Source organism: Saccostrea echinata, unplaced genomic scaffold (assembly GCF_033153115.1).
Source record: "Saccostrea echinata isolate AGI-Se365-2 ecotype Australia unplaced genomic scaffold, CSIRO_AGI_Sech_v1 ptg000013l, whole genome shotgun sequence".
NCBI classification, from domain to species: domain Eukaryota; kingdom Metazoa; phylum Mollusca; class Bivalvia; order Ostreida; family Ostreidae; genus Saccostrea; species Saccostrea echinata.
Genome location: NW_026889762.1, coordinates 1,504,438 through 1,527,016, shown reverse-complemented (window position 1 = coordinate 1,527,016; position 22,579 = coordinate 1,504,438). Strand labels below are relative to the sequence as shown.

Sequence of the window (22,579 nt, the reverse complement as noted above, 5' to 3'; positions counted from 1 at the left end):
ACTTTATTAGGATGTATTTTCACAATGTAAGTAAACAACTGATTTCTGTTTACTACAAATGTAATACTTATTTGTCCTTCAACTTTTCTCCTGGTGAAATAAGGCACATGTGGTAGTGTTTATGATTAATTATTGTTAAAAAATCAAAAAAATATTTCATAATCAGTAAGAATTTTACATGCATTATAAAGCAGTGATTTACTTCTTTTTCTTAGCCAAAAATCTCAAACTTGTTAAAAATCTCGAAAAAAAAAGCAGTGTTAAATTCAAAACTTAATGTATTTGCTACTTTTAAAAACGTAAAGATAGTTGTTTTTTTTTTTTTTTTAATTCTGTGTGTGGTATTGGTGTGTAAATCACAGACAAGCACGTAGGCATATTTTTCATTACAGGCTAGTGAGCTTCATGAAATATGCCTGTGAGACAAATCTCAAAACAAAAAAAAATTTAAAAAACATTCCTTAAAATAGTTTTTCTGAAGTAAAACTTCCCTTGGTACTTTATAACATAAGAATATTTTAATGTTTGACCTATTTGCATCTTCACTCTTGGGTTTACTAAAGTATTTATTAATACATGTAAATTACCTTGATATAAGCGATTTAGTGATTGTGTTTACCAGATATTTTAATCCTGGAAAAAATGTCAATCTTTTGTAAAGCTTTTATTTAAAAAACTTCTTTCCTTAATTTCAGAGTTAACTGTATTTGACACATATAATGCAGTCTGTCAATTTCCACATCACTTATCCCAGAATCTTTCGGCATTCCTCCAGCTTCTCTGTGAGGTTTTCCTGAACAATCCTGAAGATAAAAAACATCCTCATAAAATTTTACAAATGTGTCAATGAAAAGAGCATTTAATGTCGCTTGGTCTGATTGAGACGCATTTTTTTCCCAATAAATGTGCATGTATACATAAAATATGTATAAAAGTACATCATACAACTGTTTTTTTTTCTTCTGTAAACAACAATATTTACAAGAATACCATGCTGACAAAACAAACATGAGATGAATATTTAAATGAGAGAGACCAAGTGACTTAAAAAAACAAACAAAATAAACAAACCTCAAGGAGAGAAATACGTGAAATGAAGTATCGTATCGCTCTGAATTGCAATTCAAACCCAGCTAATTGCCACAAGCATTCCTATATGCATATGCTCCTTTTATACATTTCCCAGTTGGGTTTTTATCAACACCCAAAGATAATGGACTATCATGTGTTTGATTCCATAGGGTAATTTGTTTACAAAAGCCATTGCATATGCACAAGTTTTGCATTCTCCTTATTTTTGTGAAAACAAGAGGTCAATGGGCCCAGGGTTCGACATTAACATTAGTCCGTTAGTCTCAGACTAATACATTTTTATTCGGACTAATAAAATCTGTGGCTAACTAGTCCGAACGGACCAATAAAAATTTCTGGAAAAAAATAATCAATAAATTACCAATTACTTTCACTGGAAAACCCCGCATGTATTTCTAGCTTTTTGGTGAGATGTTAGGTAATTCCTAGTCAATTTGGCACTTAATTTTAGGACTGATTGGTATGAAATTAACATTTTAGCGGCTATGATTTGGTATGATACATAAAGAAAAATGTCGGACATTTGGATGTAATGTATAGAGAAAAACGAACAAGATCGGGAATATGATCGTATTTCCTGATCGCGAGATTTCAACAAATCTTTTAATCAAACACTTCAGGTAAATGCTTTATTTATTTCATAAAAGTATATGAAGTACACTGCAATATTTATTTTAAATTAACCTTAACAAAACATTGATGTTTTTTTGACGGACTCATAAAGTCGCATGCGGACTAGTAAAAGTGAAGCACTAGTCCGGCCAGACTAAAGCCTAAAAATGTTAGTGTCAAACCCTGGGGCCACATTGCTCACCTGAGCACATTGGCTTGGCAAAAGCACAAATCAGTTCAGTATTAAAAAGATTCCGGGGGGGGGGGGGGGGCTTGAATTTTAAACTACCTGATGATGCTTCCATGTCAATATAACAAATGGCTTTGTTGTGCTTGAGAAGATTTTAAAAAAAATTTTCCCATATATTCCTTTGTAAAAATTTGATCCCCAATTGTGGCTCCTCCCTATCCCAGGGGTCATGATTTGAACAAACTTGAATCTAGGCAACCTGAGGATGCTTCCATATCAATAGGACTAAACATAGCTTTTCTGCTCTTGAGAAGAAATATTTTTTCTATATGTTCTTATGTAAAACTTTCGATCCCCCATTGGGCCCACCCTACCCCCTGGGGTCATGATTTGAACAAACTTGAATCTACACTACCTGAGGATGCTTCCATATAAATATGACTCATCATGGCTTTGCTGTTCTTGAGAAGAGGATTTTTAAAGATTTTTCCTATATATTTCTTTGTAAAACTTTGATCCTCCATTGTGGGCCCGCCCTACCCCAGGGGGTCATGATTTGAACAAACTTGAATCTACACTACCTAAGGATGCTTCCATATATATATATATGACTCATCATGGCTTTGCTGATCTTGAGAAGAAGATTTTTAAAGGTTTTTCCTATATATTTCTTTGTGAAATTTGATCCTCAATTGTGGGCCCAACCTACCCCCAGGGGGTCATAATTTGAACAAACTTGAATCTACATTACCTGAGGATGCTTCCATATAATATGACTCATCATGGTTTTGCTGTTCTTGAGAAGAACATTTTTAAAGATTTTTCCTATATATTTCTATGTAAAACTTTGATCCTCCATTGTGGCCCCGCCCTATCCCAGGAGGTCATGATTTGAACAAACTTGAATCTACACTACCTGAGGATGCTTCCACATGTGTTTCATCTTTCCTGGCCCTGTGGTTCTTGAGAAGATTTTTAAAAGATGCTATTAATTTTTTCACTAATTCTTTATTATCTCCCCTTGAAAGAGGGCGTGGCCCTTCATTTGAACAAACTTGAATCCCCTTCACACAAGGATACTTTGTGGCAAGTTTGGTTGAAATTGGCCCAGTGGTTCTTGAGAAGAAGTTGAAAATGTTAACAGCTTACAGACAGACAGACGGACAGACAGCTAGACAGACAGATGGACGCCAGACAAAAAGTGATCAGAAAAGCTCACTTGAGCCTTCGGCTCAGGTGAGCTAAAAACTATATTTTAAAATTCAATTTATTAACATCTCTGATTAAAAACTGACTCTGCAAAAACCCTTCTATGGAGAACTATTTTTCACAACAAAACAGATATGCATTTTTCTTTAATAAAAAAAGATGGACCAAGTGACTTTAATTGCTCCATTATACATAAAAATTTTCACATTCTTTTTAACTTAAAAATGCTCCTTATCCTTTGCATATTCATGTAGAATATGGTGAAAAACAAAAAAAAAAAAACCCAGCATATTAGTAAAGTTTATAAATGGTACTTATACATGTATAGTAATGTCTCCTGTTTTCTTACATAACCTGTATCTGATGCATTTTGGAATGTTTTATCATGATTCATCAACAGCTGCAAGATTTCCACATAAGTAATTTTCTATGCTGGATCTGTATGTTACTACATGTCAGACTTACCGTTTATCATCTTCCTGTGGTGGATCTAGGAGTTTTACATGTGTTTCTATCCAGGATTTATAATTTCATACGTCAGACTTACCGTTTATCATCTTCCTGTGGTGGATCTAGGAGTTTTACATGTGTTTCTATGGCTGTCAGACATTCCTTCAGTCCTGTTGGTTTTGATTTACCTACAAATCAAATCAATATTTCTTATTTCACAAAAGACCTCAACAACATGTAAATTAAGACAAATGGCCAAAGGTCAATCAGAGTCACTTCAATGTTTCTTACATTTGGCGACAGTAGTGAGGAGGTGACAACAGCCGTGTAGACAGTGAAGACTTGGAGAGGGACAGCTCCTGATTCTGTATCCCAGGTCTTCTATGAAAATCCTACAAAAAACAGACACTTATTTTTTTTAAAAATTTTCTTTGACAAAATGATTAAAGTAGATCTTTACAAATAGGCTGATCACTGCTCTAGATTTCATAACACAGAGACAAACTACACTCTTTTGAACTATAATCTTCACTAAGCTACTCTCAAGTACATCTCCTGCAATTGAGGATAGGCAAAATAGCTATCATTACCTGAATATTCCAGGTTTTTTGTTGAGGATCCCTGTCAACATAGACGATACAGGAGGCAGGGTGTCCAAACTTTCTCCTGGGGAGTCCATCAATTCCTGTGTTGTGTAGAAAATAACTCTCTTAACTCTCCTTGTATTAACATTTCAATTTGATAAGATAACATTTTCTTTCTATGTTATAAAAACAGTCAAGGATCTAAACAAAACTCAGGAATAAGCCATTAATTTATCAGATTTGCTTACAATGAAGTACTTGGAACATGAATATTAGTTTGCTATACTGTAAATCACTTTTTATTTGTGAAAACTTTATTTTTTGTGTAATTATGAGGCTGTTGTGAAAATTTAATTCTCGCTTATATTTTTATTATAAAAAATTAAATGAAATAGTCAAAAATTCATAAAAATTTTGTCTCACTATCTTACAAAAATAAGGTGTCCCAAAAATTTGTTGATCTACAAGAAACCAAATTTCTTTATATGGATATAAGAAAGTGTTACAATCTGAGGAATGGGTAAGAGGTATAACGTCATTATAACCAAGATTTCCTTATATCCCAGTTCCTTGTAAGCGGGTTTAACTGTATGTAAGCATATTAATTTATTGTTTCCTGCATGGTACAGTGATTAGAGCCAAATGTACTTAATTAAGAAAGATTTCAATAATGACTACCAGCTTTGACCTGACCTTGACACTATACAGGGTCATCTCGTCCATGACTGTTGTTATGAGAGATGAAGTAAGACTTTGTTGTAATGTCTGATGTCCACTTCTACTGTAGACAGCATTAATAGTCTCAGTGACAGGGGACGCAACACAGCTAATCAGCTGAAAAAGATAGAAGGGTTTGTGAAAATATCTAAATACGAAAGGTACTTGTATATTTTTGTAACTGATAAGATTATGTCAAAATCACAATAAACAAAGATGTAACTATGACACAGATACTCTTTACAGTAAAACATGGTTATAGTGAACATGCTTATCACGAATTTTTGCTTACAGCAGTGATTTTCAATCCTAATTATTTTAAAATGTATTGTGAACTGATTGGATATAACAAATTACATTTGTAATGAATCAAATACGTTAGTCGCTGGCACTTAACTATAAGCTTGTACTGTACTTACCTCTTCTTATTACCATATCTGTTACATCATAAACAAATCTTACTCAAGCACTAGTAGAGAAAGAATGATTTTGAGTTTCATTACCTCCTTAGTACTGTCTGGGTTCCTTATACAGTGAGTCTGTACTGAGTTCAGTGTGTTACTCAGTAGTTCTACTGATTTTGAGTTTCATTACCTTGTTAGCAGTGTCTTTGTTCTTTAAAGCAGTGTCTGTGTTCCTTAAACAGTGAGTCTGTACTGAGTTCAGTGTGTTACTCAGTAGTTCTACTGATTTTGAGTTTCGTTACCTTGTTAGCAGTGTCTTTGTTTTTTATAGCAGTGTCTGTGTTCCTTAAAAAGTGAGTCTGTACTGAGTTTAGTGTGTTACTCAGTAGTTCTACTGATTTTGAGTTTTGTTACCTTGTTACCAGTGTCTGTGCTCCTTATACAGTGAGTCTGTACCAAGTTCAGTGTGTTACTCAGTAGTTCTACAACCATTGTGTTCTGATCTTGGTCTTCCTCCAAACTCAGAAGAAACTCAGTCATGTGATACAAACAGGAAGTGACATCATTCAGCATGGTAAATTTGTCATCTGTAAACATAATCACTAGTTTTATTTCCAAAGCTGAGAATAAAAGATACATGTATATATCTAAAGAATACCAGAATACCATGTTTTTAAACTGAAGAAGTATAAGGTAAAAAGAATTTTCAATTTCAGTCTTGATACAGTGAAAACTGTCTAATCCAACACCTGTGCAATCTGTTTCACTTTGATTTCAGACACTCATCACACTTATTTAATTTCCCATTTTCTATGTTCTTTACTATGCTAAGTGACACCCTGTCTATTCTGACTCAAATTCTGTTTCCCGATGCAAGTCAGATTAGACAGGTTTCACTGTTATCAAATTTCAATTTGTTTATACTCAAAATCTGACATTAACGTAGAAGGCAGCAATGGGCATTCTGTAACATTTTTTTATGTATTTACTCTTGAGGCCAAAAACAAAAGACTTTTTAAATGTGTGCTGAGCAAAGTATGTTACACTTATTGAAAACCCAATACTTCATGACTTGAGATCACACACTCTAACTGGTGTCAGGTCATTAAACATGTTAAACCATCATTTACAGGTACCTCAACAAGAAAGGAAAACAAATTATTTTATTTTCCTTTTCACTAGACATGACATAAATTTTGTGGTAAAAATAAACACTGGTGTCAATATAACTTTACCTGCAGATAGACATTTAGTACAAAAGGTGGACAATTTCAGCACAAAGTCTGCAGTCCCTATTCCAATCAGGAGGCTATTACTGCATACTTGCAACAGATTCTGAAATAGTACAGATCATTGAAATAATCATTAAACAGTGCTAATATTTTCTATAAATTTTGTTAATTTTTTTTTTGCAACTACTTTATACAATAAGCATTTGAATTAAGTTACATGAAAAAGTCAAAACATATTGATAATATGAAATAAAAATTATTGATATTTACAGGTTCATATTATCTTGTACAGTGTTGTTTAAAGTACATATAGCTAAAAGTAATTGAATTTGTATTCTACATTCAGCATAACCATCCTTTATACTATAAGTACACTGTGTATTAAATGATTTTGTACACTAGGTCTATTACAATCTGATATGAGACACAATGTATACTGCATTATCATACACTAGTTATACATACTCAGACTCTATGTATTTGCTTAATGATCATTTTTCTGAGGTAGATTTCTGTATAAGCTGAAAAGACTTCAGAATTGTAACCTTTATAACCTGTGTACAGAGAGAATTCAGACTTTTACTTTTATAACCTGTGTACAGAGAGAATTCAGACTTTTACCTTTATAACCTGTGTACAGAGAAAATTCAGATTTTTACCTTGACAACCTGTGTACAGAGAGTATGTTTTGCGTGAGTTGATGTGACGGAGCGTTTTCTGTGAGCTCTACTTTCTGTTTCTGTCTCAGAAGAGTTTACTTTAGGTAGAATCTCTGCTTCAGTCCAATCCATTACAGTACTGAGAATGGAAACATCATCAAATCCCTCCTGTTAAATACATGTAACATGTTTTTTTTTTTGCCATTTATCAAAGTGATTACTATCTGGTAAGTAGTTGTATGAAGAAATATAAGGGTGTATTCTTTTCATACATGTGAAAATGATCCTCAATTGAAAGTTTTTTTTAAACTGGATTATATTTTAAAATAATTTCACAAATTGCCTAAGGTTAGTAGTATGCATTAATTTTTCCTATTAAAACACAAAAAATGCTTCATTCATACTTTAACTGGTTTACTTCAACTAATTTAACTGATGTTGCCCTGAATATGTGTTTTCTTCTAAAAGAAACATTTTTCACTCTGTAGTAAAGTACAGAAAAGTACCGGCAAGCATACATGATTACCTCTGAAAATGTGAATAGTAGACTGTACCTGATCGTGTAGTATCAACGTAAGTCTTAAGTACATGGTGAAGTACTGAGTCAGTAGATCCTCTGGTAATCTGTCACAGGCCTGTCCTTCTATTCTGTTCTGTAGGTGATCCTGATAAACACACAAAATACAATGTATTACCCTGTCAGGCAGCAGTAGATGGACATTGTGAAACAATGGATGTGAAAATCAACTAATGGATGTGAAAATCAACTAAGAGTCAGTGACTTGTCTAATTCCATTCTGTACATCACTTTCATATACAAGTTCTGTACACAGTTTATCTGTGTTGGTAATCAAATGAGATTCCATTATATTACCTGTCTGTGTTCTGTCCTGTACATTTCTAGCTACACTTTATGTACACAGAATCACTCTCAATATATGCACATACAAGGGGATAACTTTTTGGAGTGAATGAAATAAACCTATATGTGCAAACTTGTACAAAAGTGAAATACATGTGAAAGAAATGCTCATTTACATGTATAATGTATAGTCATGTAAAAAGTTGCATAATATGTAATTTTTCACTCTAGACAAACATCAAAAGCTGTTTAATCACATGTATATACTGTAAACGTGGTTATTTTGACGAGTTGAAAAATTGACGATTTTTTTGTTTACGAAAATTGACGAGTGTTAATTTTGACGAAATATTGAATCAAGAGTTATGTATATCTTTGATTTCACAAGATTAAAACAAAAATGAATACAAAGAACTCCTAAAAAACAGTTTCAAAACTAGTACTCAGAATACGTTCGCCAGAAGCTAGAGGACCAAAAACTTGATGGAAACATTGGCTTAGTTGACTTGAGAACGTCTACGATTAAGCCGCTCTGTGCGAGTTCAAGATGTTATAAGCAAGACCACGACTTCCTCGGGAACTCATTTACAAGCGTTCTCATCAATAAAAATTAATTTTGCTTGTAAAAACCATCTACAGTGTATAAGATTTGATTGAATTAATTGCTCTTTTGTACTAGTCTTTCTTTTCATTATACGAGACCGATTGCCTGAGGTGACAAAGTAGGTCAAACACGGCAGGATAATTACGCAAAGTAAGAATGTTATAACCATGGGTAATAATAGTATATGACATACTCAATGGTTTTTAAAACTGTGATTATATGTTTTCATAACTATTTACCAAAAAATTAAACAGTAATTTTGATCTAGTTTTAATGGGGGAAGCCGAGAAAATTAAGTGGTGAAGTTGTACAACGGTCAATGTCTGTTGTGATGCTATATATATGATATGAAGTTTGAGGAGTGGAAATTTTGACGACAAAAGAAAAATCGTCAATATAGTCAAAATTAGCACGTCGTCAAAATTTCCACGTTTACAGTACATGTTTCAAAAGACAATCTGTTCAAGAATGTTTAAATTAATTTTACACTTTACACTTTGTTATTGAAAAACACTTGTAGGTTTAACAGCAAATACTTTATTGAACATAATGAAGACTACATTTTTTTTTTGCCTTTGCACACATACACACACACACACACAGAGGAAAATAACATTTCATTACATAGGGCACATCATTGTACACGGACATATAAAATAGCCTGCATGTATGCCCTTACCAGAGATTGATGTAGGAGTTGTTGTACTTGATGTAGACCCTCGGTGTGGTGTGTCATAATGGCCGCCCGACATATTGGATGTGTGATGAGATATGACAGATATCGAATGGCAAGAACTGGTCCAAACTGATTCCCCTCCTCAGCAAACGTCACCGACTTCCTCTTGTCTTTACCTTTCTGTAACGCCAAAATATTTAACTTAGATTAGCTTAATAATTAATTACTCAAGCCCTACACAATGTGTATTCCAGTTGCCTTGGTTTGGGAAAAGAAAATTACCATGACATCATTAGTTTATTCAGACGAGATTACGATTCAATTTTGACGTACCATATTAGAGGGAAATACATGTAGCATGCACTGTTGAGACTTATGCTCTCAATAAACCCAAAGATTCAAGAAACAACAAACAATTTATTTCTATACAACCTTTAAAGATACATACCACAAACAAATTTTCTTATCTCCCACACAGAGTTACAGTACTATTTTTTGCAATATTTCTTTGAATGAAAATCTAATTAGGAAATTTTAGCTGTGTAAATTGTAAAAATAATCCTCGAAATGTTCTCAGGAACTTGGCAGTAACAAAACTTCATATATTTCTAAAACTTTCCAAAAATTATATTGAACTTTAAAGTTAAATTTTCACACTTTTCACCTAATGATGTGGCTATGCCAAACATAAAGTTGTTTAACTTAACAGATATCATTTCTTTAGTGAGAGAGGTGCCTGTTTAAGCAAAGATATTTGAGAAAAAAAAATTGTTTGTGGTATTATTAAAAACCAACATCTCTAAATAAGAGTTAAGAAGCCAATATCTTGAAATGACCAATTTTGAAGTTTCAGTATATGCATAAAGTGTTGTTAATTTCATATGGAACACGGTCACTGACCTTTGCTGAGCTTTCCTTTTTTCCACCCCTGAAACCAGATGAGATCCACTCCTGGATTAGTTCCATTAGATCCTCCAGTTTGTTCCACTTACACTTGGCCTCCAGTAAACAGCCATAGTGGGCCTCCTCCGTGTCCGACGTCATCTTCTTCAGCTTCGACAAACAGCTACGGCTGTAAAACAGGTGTAACGGTGAATGAGAACTTCATATATATCACTCATTGTCTGTTATAATTATAATTTACTTTGTTTGAAGCAGCAAATTTATGTTAGTTGGTAAATTACATGTATATTCCTATTTCATTTCTTATAAAGGAGATGGGTGAACATGACGAGCGATAAGCCTATAGTGTGACAAACATGAAGATGAAAAATTAAATTTCAATTATATCAAAATTTTCCTTGATATTTCGTCTAACATTAAATTATACTTTAATTAAAATCTCTATAATTTGCAAAAATCCCTCAAAGATTGAAATTATTTGCCTGCGAAATATTAGACGCACACTAATGCGGGCAAAAAGAGTAATTTTCACATACTATAATACTATTTTTCGATATGAGTGGGTCTTCGCTCCACCTTTTTGAAAGTTAATCCTCAAAGTTTGCATAAAAATATACAATTTTTGGTTACCAAAAATATGGAGCAATGACCCACTATACCTTAAAAATATACTTTTATGACATAACATTCGCATCTTTTTGAGAAATACTTGAAGTTCATTAAGTCAAGGGTCATATCACAAACATGATTTAAATGCCACTATTCATCGGGACTTGTGTAGTCTAGTGGTTAGCGTGCTAGTCTCGAAAGAAAATAATACTCAGGATTTTTATTGCTAGGGTTCGAACCCACGAATACCACATTAATTTTTTAAATAAAAGAATAAATTTTGCTGAGAAAATTTTCCTCAGAAAAGTTTTGTTTATCATAATTTCATGAATTTGAATAATGAGAACTTTACTCTAAATACTAAATTCACAAACTGAACATGATTTTTATATATCTGAAGCTATAGGCTTTCTGCACACTATGTTCGCCCATCTCCTTTAAAATTTTGAAAATTTTCAATCCCTACATTTTCAATCCCTACATTCAAATGTAGAGTCTTTCCATTTTCCTCAGTCATACATGTACATGTGTGTTCATACATATTTTATTTCTCTTCAGCATTTGATAACAAATTTTAGAAGTTAAGCTTATGTCCTTTCTCTACAATAATTTTTAACTTGAATTAAAAACCAAAAATATTCATGTGACTCCAAGATGACTTAATCTGAAGGTTATTTTTTTTTTTTTTTAAAGAATACATATCATGTAACATCTCTAGAACTGCTCTCATTTGATTGATTTTTAGCATGTTTAGAATTATCTCAGAATAAGGAAATAACTATCAATTGTCGGATTTTCAGTCATCTCAGAATGAGCTGAGAACTTGTTGAAAAATATGACAGATATTCATACTCACCTCAGAAGTGGCACAGAACTAGAGGGCAGATGACCTGCTAACAAAATAACAGCCAATGAGATCTCAGGGTCCTGGAATTTAACAAAAATATTTAAATACAGCATACATTCGATTGGTCAATGATTTATTATTACCCAGGTATCTGGTCTAACAAAAATTCAAGAAAACCATTAAAATTCATAAGAAACCCTCTAGTGATTTAGTGGTTACCTCAAAGGTTTTCAACATCTCTGGAACAGCCAGGCAAAATTTCTGCTGAAGATCTTGTTCTATTTTCTTATGTTTACTCTAAACAAAATACCATAGCTTGCTAGTCAGATTAGTGCTTTTTAATTCATCATTCTTTTTGCAAATCATCAAAATGAATGATTTTAAAATATGAAATAAATGTACATGTTTTAAAAATATGACATTTTCCATGAAAGAATATCATTAAATCCTGAAAAAAGAAAAATGACTTCAAGCAGTCTATCTTGTAAATAATACTTAACGCATTAGAATAAATAAGATCCCCTCTAACAGGACCTCATTTTCTGACATCCATTACACACACGTATTACTTACTTCCTGTAGGCGGGATGAGATGTTGTACCACAAGATGACAATGACTTCAATCAGTCCCTTCATCACCGCCGTGTTGTGAACCGTCAAATCCTCCTCCTGTCAATACAGAGATACAGTAACAATGACATTCAAGGAGATAGCATTTGTCCAGTTGAATCATATTTTACCTCCTCAATATTCTGAGCGTCACTCAGCAAGTTGTCTATTGAGTAATTTCTTTGCTTCCTAACTGTTTTGAGTGTTACTCAAAGTGTCTCTCAGTGAGTTGTCTATTGAGTAATTTCTTTATTTCCTCACTGCTTCTAGTGTCACTCAGAGCGTCACTTAGTGAGTTGTCTTTTTGAGACATTTCTTACTTTCTCATTGTTTTGAGCGTCACTCAGTTGTCTATCGAGTCATTTCCTACCTCCTCACTGTTTTGAGCGTCACTCAGTGAGTTGTCTGCTGCCTCATTTCTTCGTCTTTCCTCTCGGATACACTCCAAAATCTTTCTACACAGTGTGATCATGTAGGAAGCTGTAAAAATTACAGTCAAATTAGATATTGACAATCAACAGAGTCAAACTTTTAGCATCAGACACAGAGATTTCAAAAAGTGCAATACAGTACTCTTGACTATTTTTGCTCTATTACTTGGATAAGAAGGAAATGATAAATGTTACTCTGGGAAAAGCAAATGAATGTGGTCTTTGTAAAGGCAGATGACATTATTTAAACAAATATGGCAACGAAATTTAGGGACAGGTATGGTTTAGAATTGGCCCCAGTATCAGAAGCTATTCTGAGTCACTGGATCCATTGACATGTGCCAAGGTTTCAGTTATTAAGTCTGTGTTGTTTTTAAGACCAGAATGTATCATAAATCAATTAGATGTAATCAACAATTTGGTTCAAATAACTTTAATACTTTAGGATCTTTTTCTTTTAAAAGAAACACAATTCAGAATATTACACCAGGAAATACCAAAATATACTTTCTATCATGATCATGAATGAACCATGACATATCAATCTTAACATATACAAACTTCATTGTTTCATACATGATAGGGCTAATAAAAACAGAGAAATCCAAGGATTGGAGACAGTGATGGTAAAAAGCATGAAGAAATGCGGTTAGGACTTCCACTTGACTTTAACATATCTATGGTATTTAAGATATCAATGTTCCAGACACTGAAAATCAACTGTTTTACATAATTAACTCCATTCTCTCAAGCTACCTGTTTGTTGGACATCCATGAAGTATTGAGCGTTACGGTAGAACACCCTGGCTGCCCCGGGGTTGGTCTGTATGAGGGCCACACATCGAGGGATCTGCTCCTGCTCACTCTTGTCCAAGGGGAGGAAACTCGGGAAGAGAAGCGTCATCAAACGACGGACCACGGGGGCAGAGTCTATCTCTAGACGGGCCAACAGGTGCTCCACAGGTACCACCTCCCAAAACTGTCAATAAAATACTGCTAATGTAACAATATACAGCCTTGTCTCATAAAATCATTACTGGCATATACATCTCTAATGAATCTTAACAAAAAATCTTAAGAAATGTCTTTATAGATTTAAACATTAAGTACATATCTAATTTCAGTTAAAACTCTTTAAGAATGGAATAAATTAGTTTACTACATAAAAATTATGCTGAATTGTATAATTTTGCATTAAGATTTTTTGTTTATATATATATATATTTTTTTTTTAAAATTGGTATACATATTCTTTTACATTAGTTTGACTGCAAAAGGGAAATTATTCTTACACAAAAAAAAGAGATGTTTGTTTTTTTTTATTAAATTTAAAAGTGGTTCTTTTCAAGCAATTCAGGTTTTTCAATAAAAATGTTTACCATTCTCTCTGACTGACCTTGATGGTTCTGACCCCTTTGACCTTCAGCATGAGGTTCACCATGGCAACCCTGACCTTCTCTGATGTATCATGTATGTGATTCTGTAGCTGGGGGAGAATTGGTTTCAGCATCAGATGACAGAGGTGATTATCCACTAGATTGGTCAGGCCCTGGAGTGGCATATGGACAAGAGAATACAATTGCATATTAAAACCTGCCAAGCATATCCTATTTAAAACATTTCATGGTTTATCAAGAGCATTAGTAAAGTTCAAAATAGTTATATTCTTTAACTTTTCTAAATTAAAAACTTTATCAATAAAAAAACAACAATAAAAAAAGACTATAAGAATTGCAATTTTCAAAATAGTAAAGACTTTATCAATAAAAAAAAAAAAAAAGCAAAAAAGACTATAATAATTGCAATTTTCAAAATAGTAAAGACTTTATCAATAAAAAAAAAAAAAAGCAAAAAAGACTATAATAATTGCAATTTTCAAAATAGTAAAGACTTTATCAATAAAAAAAAAAAAAAAGCAAAAAAGACTATAAGAATTGCAATTTTCAAAATAAAAAAAATGTACATCTACATGAACTGAGAAGTTTCATTCAGTTCTAAAATACAGAGTGGTCATTCCACAACTCTAAGGCTGCATGTTTTTATAAAACTGCTTTATTCCTTCTGCCTCAGTAGCAGGAGAAACTTTGTCCAAATACAACAGAATGTTAAACAGCAAAATATTTAACCTCTGACCTTTATGACACTCTCTCTGACATCAGCAGATGTCGAATCAAAAGCCAGGTCCTGGATCACCTTGGTAATGATGTTTTTAATGGTAACGGATGGCATCAGCTCCCAGAACAGAGACATGATCCTAAACACACCCAGTACGGTCTGACTCCTGATAGCAGGGATGGGGTCCTCTAGTAACATCTGTATCAACAACATAGTAGTGTAAAAAGTCATCCTGACTCAATCTTAAGACCTGTACAAGAAATCTGGAATTCCCAATCTTGTATATTTTCCGATAGACTTAAAAAGATTTCACTGTGATTAGCTACATGTACATGTAATAGAGTTAAACCTGGAATTCTCAATTTTGTATATATATATATATATATATATATATATATATATATATATATATATATATATATATATATATATATATATATATATGTATATATATATATATATATATATATATATATATATATATATATATATATATATATATATATATATATATATATATACTGAGTATATATATATATATATATATATATATATATATATATATATATATATATATATATATATATATATATAAATGATATTTGTACTAAAATTGACTATCACTAATAATTCATTTCCACAGTGAAGGTTATCATAATCATTATAAATATAAATCGTTAAAGTTACTTCTCGCTAAAATAATATGACAATTTTTTAGGAAAAATCACTAAATTTGCCTCTCGCTAAAAATTCCACTTATACAATATTTCAATATGAATAGTTAATTGAGTTCAGGGGGGATAAGAATGTTACAGATTAAAACATCACAACATGCAGTCTAATCTGTCATGTCTGTCCTGTGTTTACCAGTAAGAGATCAAACTGTTTCTGGAGAAGTATGTCCTTTTCCTCCGAGTTGAAGTCTGGATCAAGAAGAGGAAACGCATCCACTAAAAGCCAGGCAGCATTACCTCGAACTTCTGGATTAGCGACCTAGACAAAATAATAACGCCAATACATAGAAATCAAAAGGAGGAGCTATATTTCTTTTTATAAAGTAAACAAATCAAACAAAATCTGAATTTTTAGGTTTGAAAATGCAATTGAATGAACACTGAAAAAGAAACAGTAACTCAAATGCAATGGAAAGTCCTTGTGTCCCCACAATGTAGATGTATATGGACTTATACAATGTACCTTGAGGGATCTCCACAGAAAAGGTTCATAAAGATTCAGCAACATGGCATCCACTCCATTCTTCTTTTTCTGCTGATGGATGTATGTTAACACCTGTATAAAATGAAAACCTCATATACTGGGGGGTCAGGTTCTCTTTTTATTCAGCATCTTTTATACTAGGAGTCTAGCAGAGAGCATAACAAACTGATTTTAAAGCAAAAAGTTTTACTTTGAGAAGTTTTAGACATTTATTTACATAATAAATGTGCACATATTTTAAAATTTTAAAGATTTTTTGTTACTTTATTTTTTTTTCAGATAGCATAATTCTCATTTTATTTTTCATGATTTATAATCAGTGCTATTTATCTGGAAATATTACAAATTTTTCACTTTTATATAGACCTGGACACCAGTAGAAATAACAGGTACATTGTAATACATATAGGTACATATAATGTCTTTCGCTGACCTTTCTGATGGCTGGTGACAGTGATTTCTGAGCGTGTACAGCATGATTCATCAGATCTTGTATACAGTCCATCTCAAGCTTCTGTTGGTAAAATCATCAAATTAAGATATTAGATTTTTTGTTGAATTCATGCTTCATACATTATGCTATACATTCCTACATGTAAACTGGAAAGCATTTACAAATATTAAACCTGACATAAAGAATCAGTGCTTTAATACTTTGTATATTTTTAGCTTAAGAAGGCTGCATTCAATGAAATCATTCTCCTTCAGTTACCTCTGTCAGGTTGGATTCTGCTGACCAGGCTCTGAAATACACTTCACCAAACTTCTCCAGCCAGGAACTACAAAATGACAGCACTGATATAAACAGCACAGAAAAGACATCTCCAAGGTCCACATAACAAGGAGGATAATATTCCTGTACCCTTATTTAGGAATAGTATGAATTGAGATTTTTCTTACTTTTAGCGGGGAGCAGTAGGAATTTGGTTATCCCAAAGAGAAAAATACACGTTTGTTGTTTTCCACAAATATTTACATGTGATCTTTTTTTTTAAATTTACCTTGGAGCAGTGGGAATGTGGTTTTTGATACACCTATGGAGACAGTCTGTCAAAGTGACATCTAGTGTCATAATGAATCCCAAAAACCGACATCCCTACAACAGAAAACAATTAATACTGGAAGATTGACATCCCTAAAATATAAAACAGTTAATACTGGAAACTGGGGAAGTCTCAATGAATTATTCTACATGTACATGTATATATATGAATCAATGAAGCTTTGCAATAAACATACATCTAACTTCAGGAAGTTTTTCAAAATATTAAAAACACAATAAAATTATTCACACACATTGAAATCCATATGAAACAAAAGCTTGTATTATGTACCTCCTCTGTTCCTAGGTAATTGCTGTTAACAATGACCTGTTGAAGGAGGTCAAAGAACATGGAGCTACTTTCGTTGGACATATCCACCATCTCTAGGGCCGAGTGCAGGGCCCACACTCTCCTGACACTGGCTGCATTCTATAAGGGAGATAATATCAAATTCACATGTTTCACACTATTAGAGCACAGACCCACACTCAACAAACTATCAAATTATTCCCAGTTGAGTATCAATGAAATTGACACCTTTTACAACTTTGTAGGACTTAATGACAAAGGTGAAGGACTCCGTAGGATTTTATCCATTTTGACCTTTTATTGAAATTTATTAATTCCTTATATTTTTAAGACTTGTCTGTTAAGATAATTCCTTTGGTGGAGAGACTCCTCTGTAGGAGGTACATGATAGTGTTTGTGACTGTTAAGTGGACATTACCCCTTTGTTTGTGATTGTTAAGTGGACATTACCCCTTTGTTTGTGACTGCTAAGTGGACATTACCCCTTTGTTTGTGACTGTTAAGTGGACATTACTCCTTTGTTTGTGACTGTTAAGTGGACGTTACCCCTTTGTTTGTGACTGTTAAGTGGACATTACCCCTTTAGTGGAGAGACTCCTCTGTAGGAGGTAGATGATGGTGTTTGTGACCAGGTCAAACCTCCCCTCTAGCCCCAGTCTCCACCATTCCTCAAACAGCCCTGCTGTGTTGTTCTTCAGTCGATCAGCTGTGTCCGGCATGTGTAGGAGAAGCTCTGTTAAACATACATACAACTCATCACAAACAGTAATCTTTAAAGTCTTCTTATATCTTTCCATTTCAATAAATTAAGCACATTTTCTTTTGAACATCTGGTAGCCTTGATTAGATTTTTGTAGCCTATCAATTCTGCAAATTTTTCAGTGTAATAAACAGGCTGCTAAGACGAAATATGGTGAATATAGATGAGGTCCACTTACCATGCAATACACAGGCTGTTGACATCAGATCTGGTGCTTTGTGTGCTGAGGTTAACTTACCGTGTAATACACAGGCTGTTGACATCAGATCTGGTGTTATGTGTGGTTTACTTACCGTGTAATACACAGGCTGTAGACATCAGATCTGGTATTATATGTGGTAAGGTTTACTTACCGTGTAATACACAGGCTGTTGACATCAGATCTGGTGTTATGTGTGGTTTACTTACCGTGTAATACACAGGCTGTTGACATCAGGTCTGGTGTTATGTGTGGTTTACTAACCGTGTAATACACAGGCTGTTGACATCAGATCTGGTGTTATGTGTGGTTTACTTACCGTGTAATACACAGGCTGTTGACATCAGATCTGGTGTTATGTGTGGTTTACTTACCATGTAATACACAGGCTGTTGACATCAGATCTGGTGTTATGTGTGGTAAGGTTTACTTACCGTGTAATACACAGGCTGTTGACATCAGATCTGGTGTTATGTGTGGTAAGGTTTACTTACCATGTAATACACAGGCTGTTGACATCAGATCTGGTGCTTTGTGTGGTGAGATTAACTTACCATGTAATACACAGGCTGTTGACATCAGATCTGGTGCTTTGTGTGGTGAGGTTTACTTACCGTGTAATAAACAGGCTGTTGACATCAGATCTGGTGTTATGTGTGGTTTACCTACCGTGTAATACACAGGCTGTTGACATCAGATCTAGTGTTATGTGTGGTAAGGTTTACTTACTGTGTAATACACAGGCTGTTGACATCAGATCTGGTGTTATATGTGGTAAGGTTTACTTACCGTGTAATACACAGGTTGTTGACATCAGATCTGGTGCTTTGTGTGGTGAGGTTTACTTACCGTGTAATACACAGGCTGTTGACATCAGATCTGGTGTTATGTGTGGTTTACTTACCGTGTAATACACAGGCTGTTGACATCAGATCTGGTGTTATGTGTGGTTTACTTACCGTGTAATACACAGGCTGTTGACATCAGATCTGGTGTTATGTGTGGTTTACTTACCGTGTAATACACAGGCTGTTGACATCAGATCTGGTGTTATGTGTGGTAAGGTTTACTTACCGTGTAATACACAGGCTGTTGACATCAGATCTGGTGTTATGTGTGGTTTACTTACCATGTAATACACAGGCTGTTGACATCAGATCTGGTGTTATGTGTGGTAAGGTTTACTTACCATGTAATACACGGGTTGTTGACATCAGATCTGGTGTTATGTGTGGTAAGGTTTACTTACCGTGTAATACACAGGCTGTTGACATCAGATCTAGGTTTATGTGTGGTTTACTTACCGTGTAATACACAGGCTGTTGACATCAGATCTGGGTTTATGTGTGGTGAGGCCTGTTTTATTGTAGTATGAGCCAGCAGAACAAAACAATCCATTGTCTCCAAGACAACCTGCATCTCCTATATAAATATAAAGCTTTATGTTTTAGCTTATCCATTTTTTCCTGCTTAATAAAACAACATTACTATCTAGTTGAACATAAAGCAATTTTATCCATTTAGCATGAGAAATAAAACAACTTGAACTGCAGTAGCTTCATTCTTCAATGTAATAAAAATAATATATGTGATACAAACTTATAACAAAGACAAAAAGAAAAAAAAACCATCATAGTGAATATGTACAAGATAGGACACAAAATAAAATTGAAGAGCAAAATTATTCAGATACCAAAATAAATTTATTAAATCAATACATTTCTAAAATTTGAAATCATGTACATGATGTATTTTTGATTTTCACAGTTTGAAGTAGGCATCAAAAAGTAACAGAGTCTCAAAAGGTGTGAAGAGCACAATTTTTTTCACGTGACACTTACCCCTTCCAGGCGGTCATCTTGAGCGAGGTCAAGGGTCAGGAGGGTTGTAGCACACATTTGATTCAGGCCGGTCCATAACTCCTCTGTCTGTTTCTTCGTCAACCCATCAAAAATATCTGTCACGTTCCTCTTGTGCTAAAATTATAGTACACGTATTACACATCAAAAATATCTGTCACGTTCCTCTTGTGCTAAAATTATAGTACATGTATTACACATCAAAAATATCTGTCACATTCCTCTTGTGCTAAAATTATAGTACATGTATTACACATCAAAAATATCTGTCACATTCCTCTTGTGCTAAAATTATAGTACATGTATTACACATCAAAAATATCTGTCACATTCCTCTTGTGCTAAAATTATAGTACATGTATTACACATCAAAAATATCTGTCACATTCCTCTTGTGCTAAAATTATAGTACATGTATTATCTATCAAATATGTCTGTCATATTTCCAGGGTTGTCCCTAGGAACTGAAATAGCAGGGGGCATTATGAAAGTAGAAGGGTTTCTGGGGCTCCTCCCCTAAAAGAGGGTTGAGGGGAAGTACCAGAATAACTTGGGGATTACGTCATAATAGGTGGGGAAATTCCCCGACCCCCGGGTCTTAGGGACAACCCTGCATTTCTCTTGTATTAAATTTATAAATTTAACCCATCAAATATGTCTGTCATATGCCTCTTTTACCGAAAACAACTTGAGACTTATAAACCACATGAAAGGAAACATTTCTGTTTCCTTGACAGCAAAATGTCAATATATGCTGAATTTCCAATTTTATCATTCCATACATCTCAGACGATAAATTTGATGAAGATATCATTACTGATCATTACCGATAAGGAAGACTGCAAACTAGAAAATTGTGTGCAAGCATTTTGCAAAGTATTTGCTTGGCGTTCCACATAGCATGACATTATTTCAATACACCATTTTTCAGCAGTATACATACAAGTGCATACGGAGCATGGGGCAGCTTCTTCCCAGGCCCCATTTGGTACAGAGACAATAATATGAACTCATATTGTCTGCACAAGCTACAGCCCGTAAATTTAGTAGAAAATCAAAAAAATATATATCTTGTTACAAGGAAAGACTTACTAAGCAATACTTATAGTGCAGTTTTACTGAATTTTAAGTATGAACATGGTGAATTATATGAAATACTGCTGCTTTAGATAGGGGAAATTTAAACAACTTTTATTACTCCAATGCTTAAGTATTTTTTCGACCTGGTCTGTAATACAATAAATCATAAGAAGTTCTAAGATATAACGCTTTTTCAATAAATGATGATTTAATGAATCGCAACAGAAAATTCTATCTTTTCATAACATTGCTACACACACCTACCTGAGAAACAAATGTAAGCAATTCTTTGGAGGCATTTCTAGATGAAATACCAAGTAATTCCTCTCTCTTTTCCATGATGTATCAATTAATCTGAAATGCTAGAATAAAAATTGTATTAATCAGTGCGAATATTTGGTAAAACCACAGGCGCTTGTTTCATAACAGTAGTAAACTGGTATACGAAACAAGCGACTGTGTGGGTAACCTAGCTGCCTCTTAGTTTAATTGGGCATTTTCACAAGTGTACGATTTATGAACAGATTTGAACAGAAAAGCCAACATTAACCAAACTTTAGTGTCAACAGACCTGAGGCAGTCTATAATTCACATAGTTAGTACGTCTTCGCACTCTTCTTTCAAAATTACGCGCTTACCTTTATTACTTCCGGTTAGGATATACAGATGTCGAGCCCGGGCACATTGCATGCATATATATAGATATGACAAGTTTGGCTTTCCAGAAAGCCTGAAATGTCATCTCTTTGGCTTCATTAATGTCACAGAATAAACAGTGGAATGATATATTATTTTCTCAGCTATTACAGGCAGTAGTATCGCTTTTGAAAAAATGGGGGGGGGGGGAGGACAGAAAAAAAAAATCGACGATTTATCTGAACAATCTTTGACAAGGGGAAAAAAGGGGCTACCCAAACTCAACATTTTCATTTCTTGGAAGGAGGGATTACAACTTTTCCGACAAACATATTTTATATTATAATACATTCTTATGGGATGATTTGACGTACCATACTGCAACAAAAGGTGGAAAAGGGGTCAAGGGTGCGCCTTTTCAATGTTTGGGGAAAAAGTGGAAGGGGACGGCCCTCCTGGTGCTATGTGCCTGTATTATTTTAGCTGTTGTAAATATGCTTTATTCAGTTTAAATATATTTTGTATAATGTCTGTAAAAAAATCTAACCACTGAAAATTCGTAAGAATTAATAAAAGTCAAATATTGCGTTGTTTTTTTTATAAGTTCAGACTACCTAAATTAAAAAGATCTTTCTATTTGTCTTATTACTTTATATAAAAATAGGACTTT

At 33.7% G+C, this 22,579-nt stretch overlaps 1 protein-coding gene across 5 annotated transcripts; it reads right to left on the bottom strand.

The window, feature by feature from the left end:
- Positions 1 to 588: 588 nt before the first annotated feature.
- On the bottom strand, positions 589 to 21,629 carry LOC133186308 (condensin-2 complex subunit G2-like). Of its 5 annotated transcripts, XM_061321535.1 has the most exons (28): positions 21,538 to 21,629; positions 20,176 to 20,310; positions 19,639 to 19,756; positions 17,954 to 18,108; positions 17,358 to 17,495; positions 17,025 to 17,119; positions 16,736 to 16,802; positions 16,457 to 16,537; positions 16,003 to 16,095; positions 15,673 to 15,798; positions 14,824 to 15,003; positions 14,087 to 14,239; positions 13,447 to 13,669; positions 12,630 to 12,739; positions 12,224 to 12,319; positions 11,870 to 11,947; positions 11,660 to 11,730; positions 10,192 to 10,363; positions 9,295 to 9,471; positions 7,704 to 7,814; positions 7,150 to 7,317; positions 6,494 to 6,593; positions 5,673 to 5,845; positions 4,831 to 4,971; positions 4,144 to 4,238; positions 3,845 to 3,945; positions 3,651 to 3,741; positions 589 to 803 (listed from the first exon to the last, which is right to left on the bottom strand). In XM_061321535.1, the coding sequence occupies exons 1-28, from the start codon at positions 21,610 to 21,612 to the stop codon at positions 746 to 748; spliced, it is 3,381 nt and encodes a 1,126-aa protein (XP_061177519.1). In that variant the 5' UTR covers positions 21,613 to 21,629; the 3' UTR covers positions 589 to 745. The 5 variants fall into 5 exon arrangements, with proteins under 5 accessions (XP_061177519.1, XP_061177522.1, XP_061177521.1 ...); XM_061321538.1 differs by lacking the exons at positions 19,639 to 19,756; positions 20,176 to 20,310; positions 21,538 to 21,629 and adding an exon at positions 18,769 to 18,814 and having other exon boundaries at positions 591 to 803; XM_061321537.1 differs by lacking the exons at positions 19,639 to 19,756; positions 20,176 to 20,310; positions 21,538 to 21,629 and adding an exon at positions 18,709 to 18,754 and having other exon boundaries at positions 591 to 803.
- Positions 21,630 to 22,579: the final 950 nt, after the last annotated feature.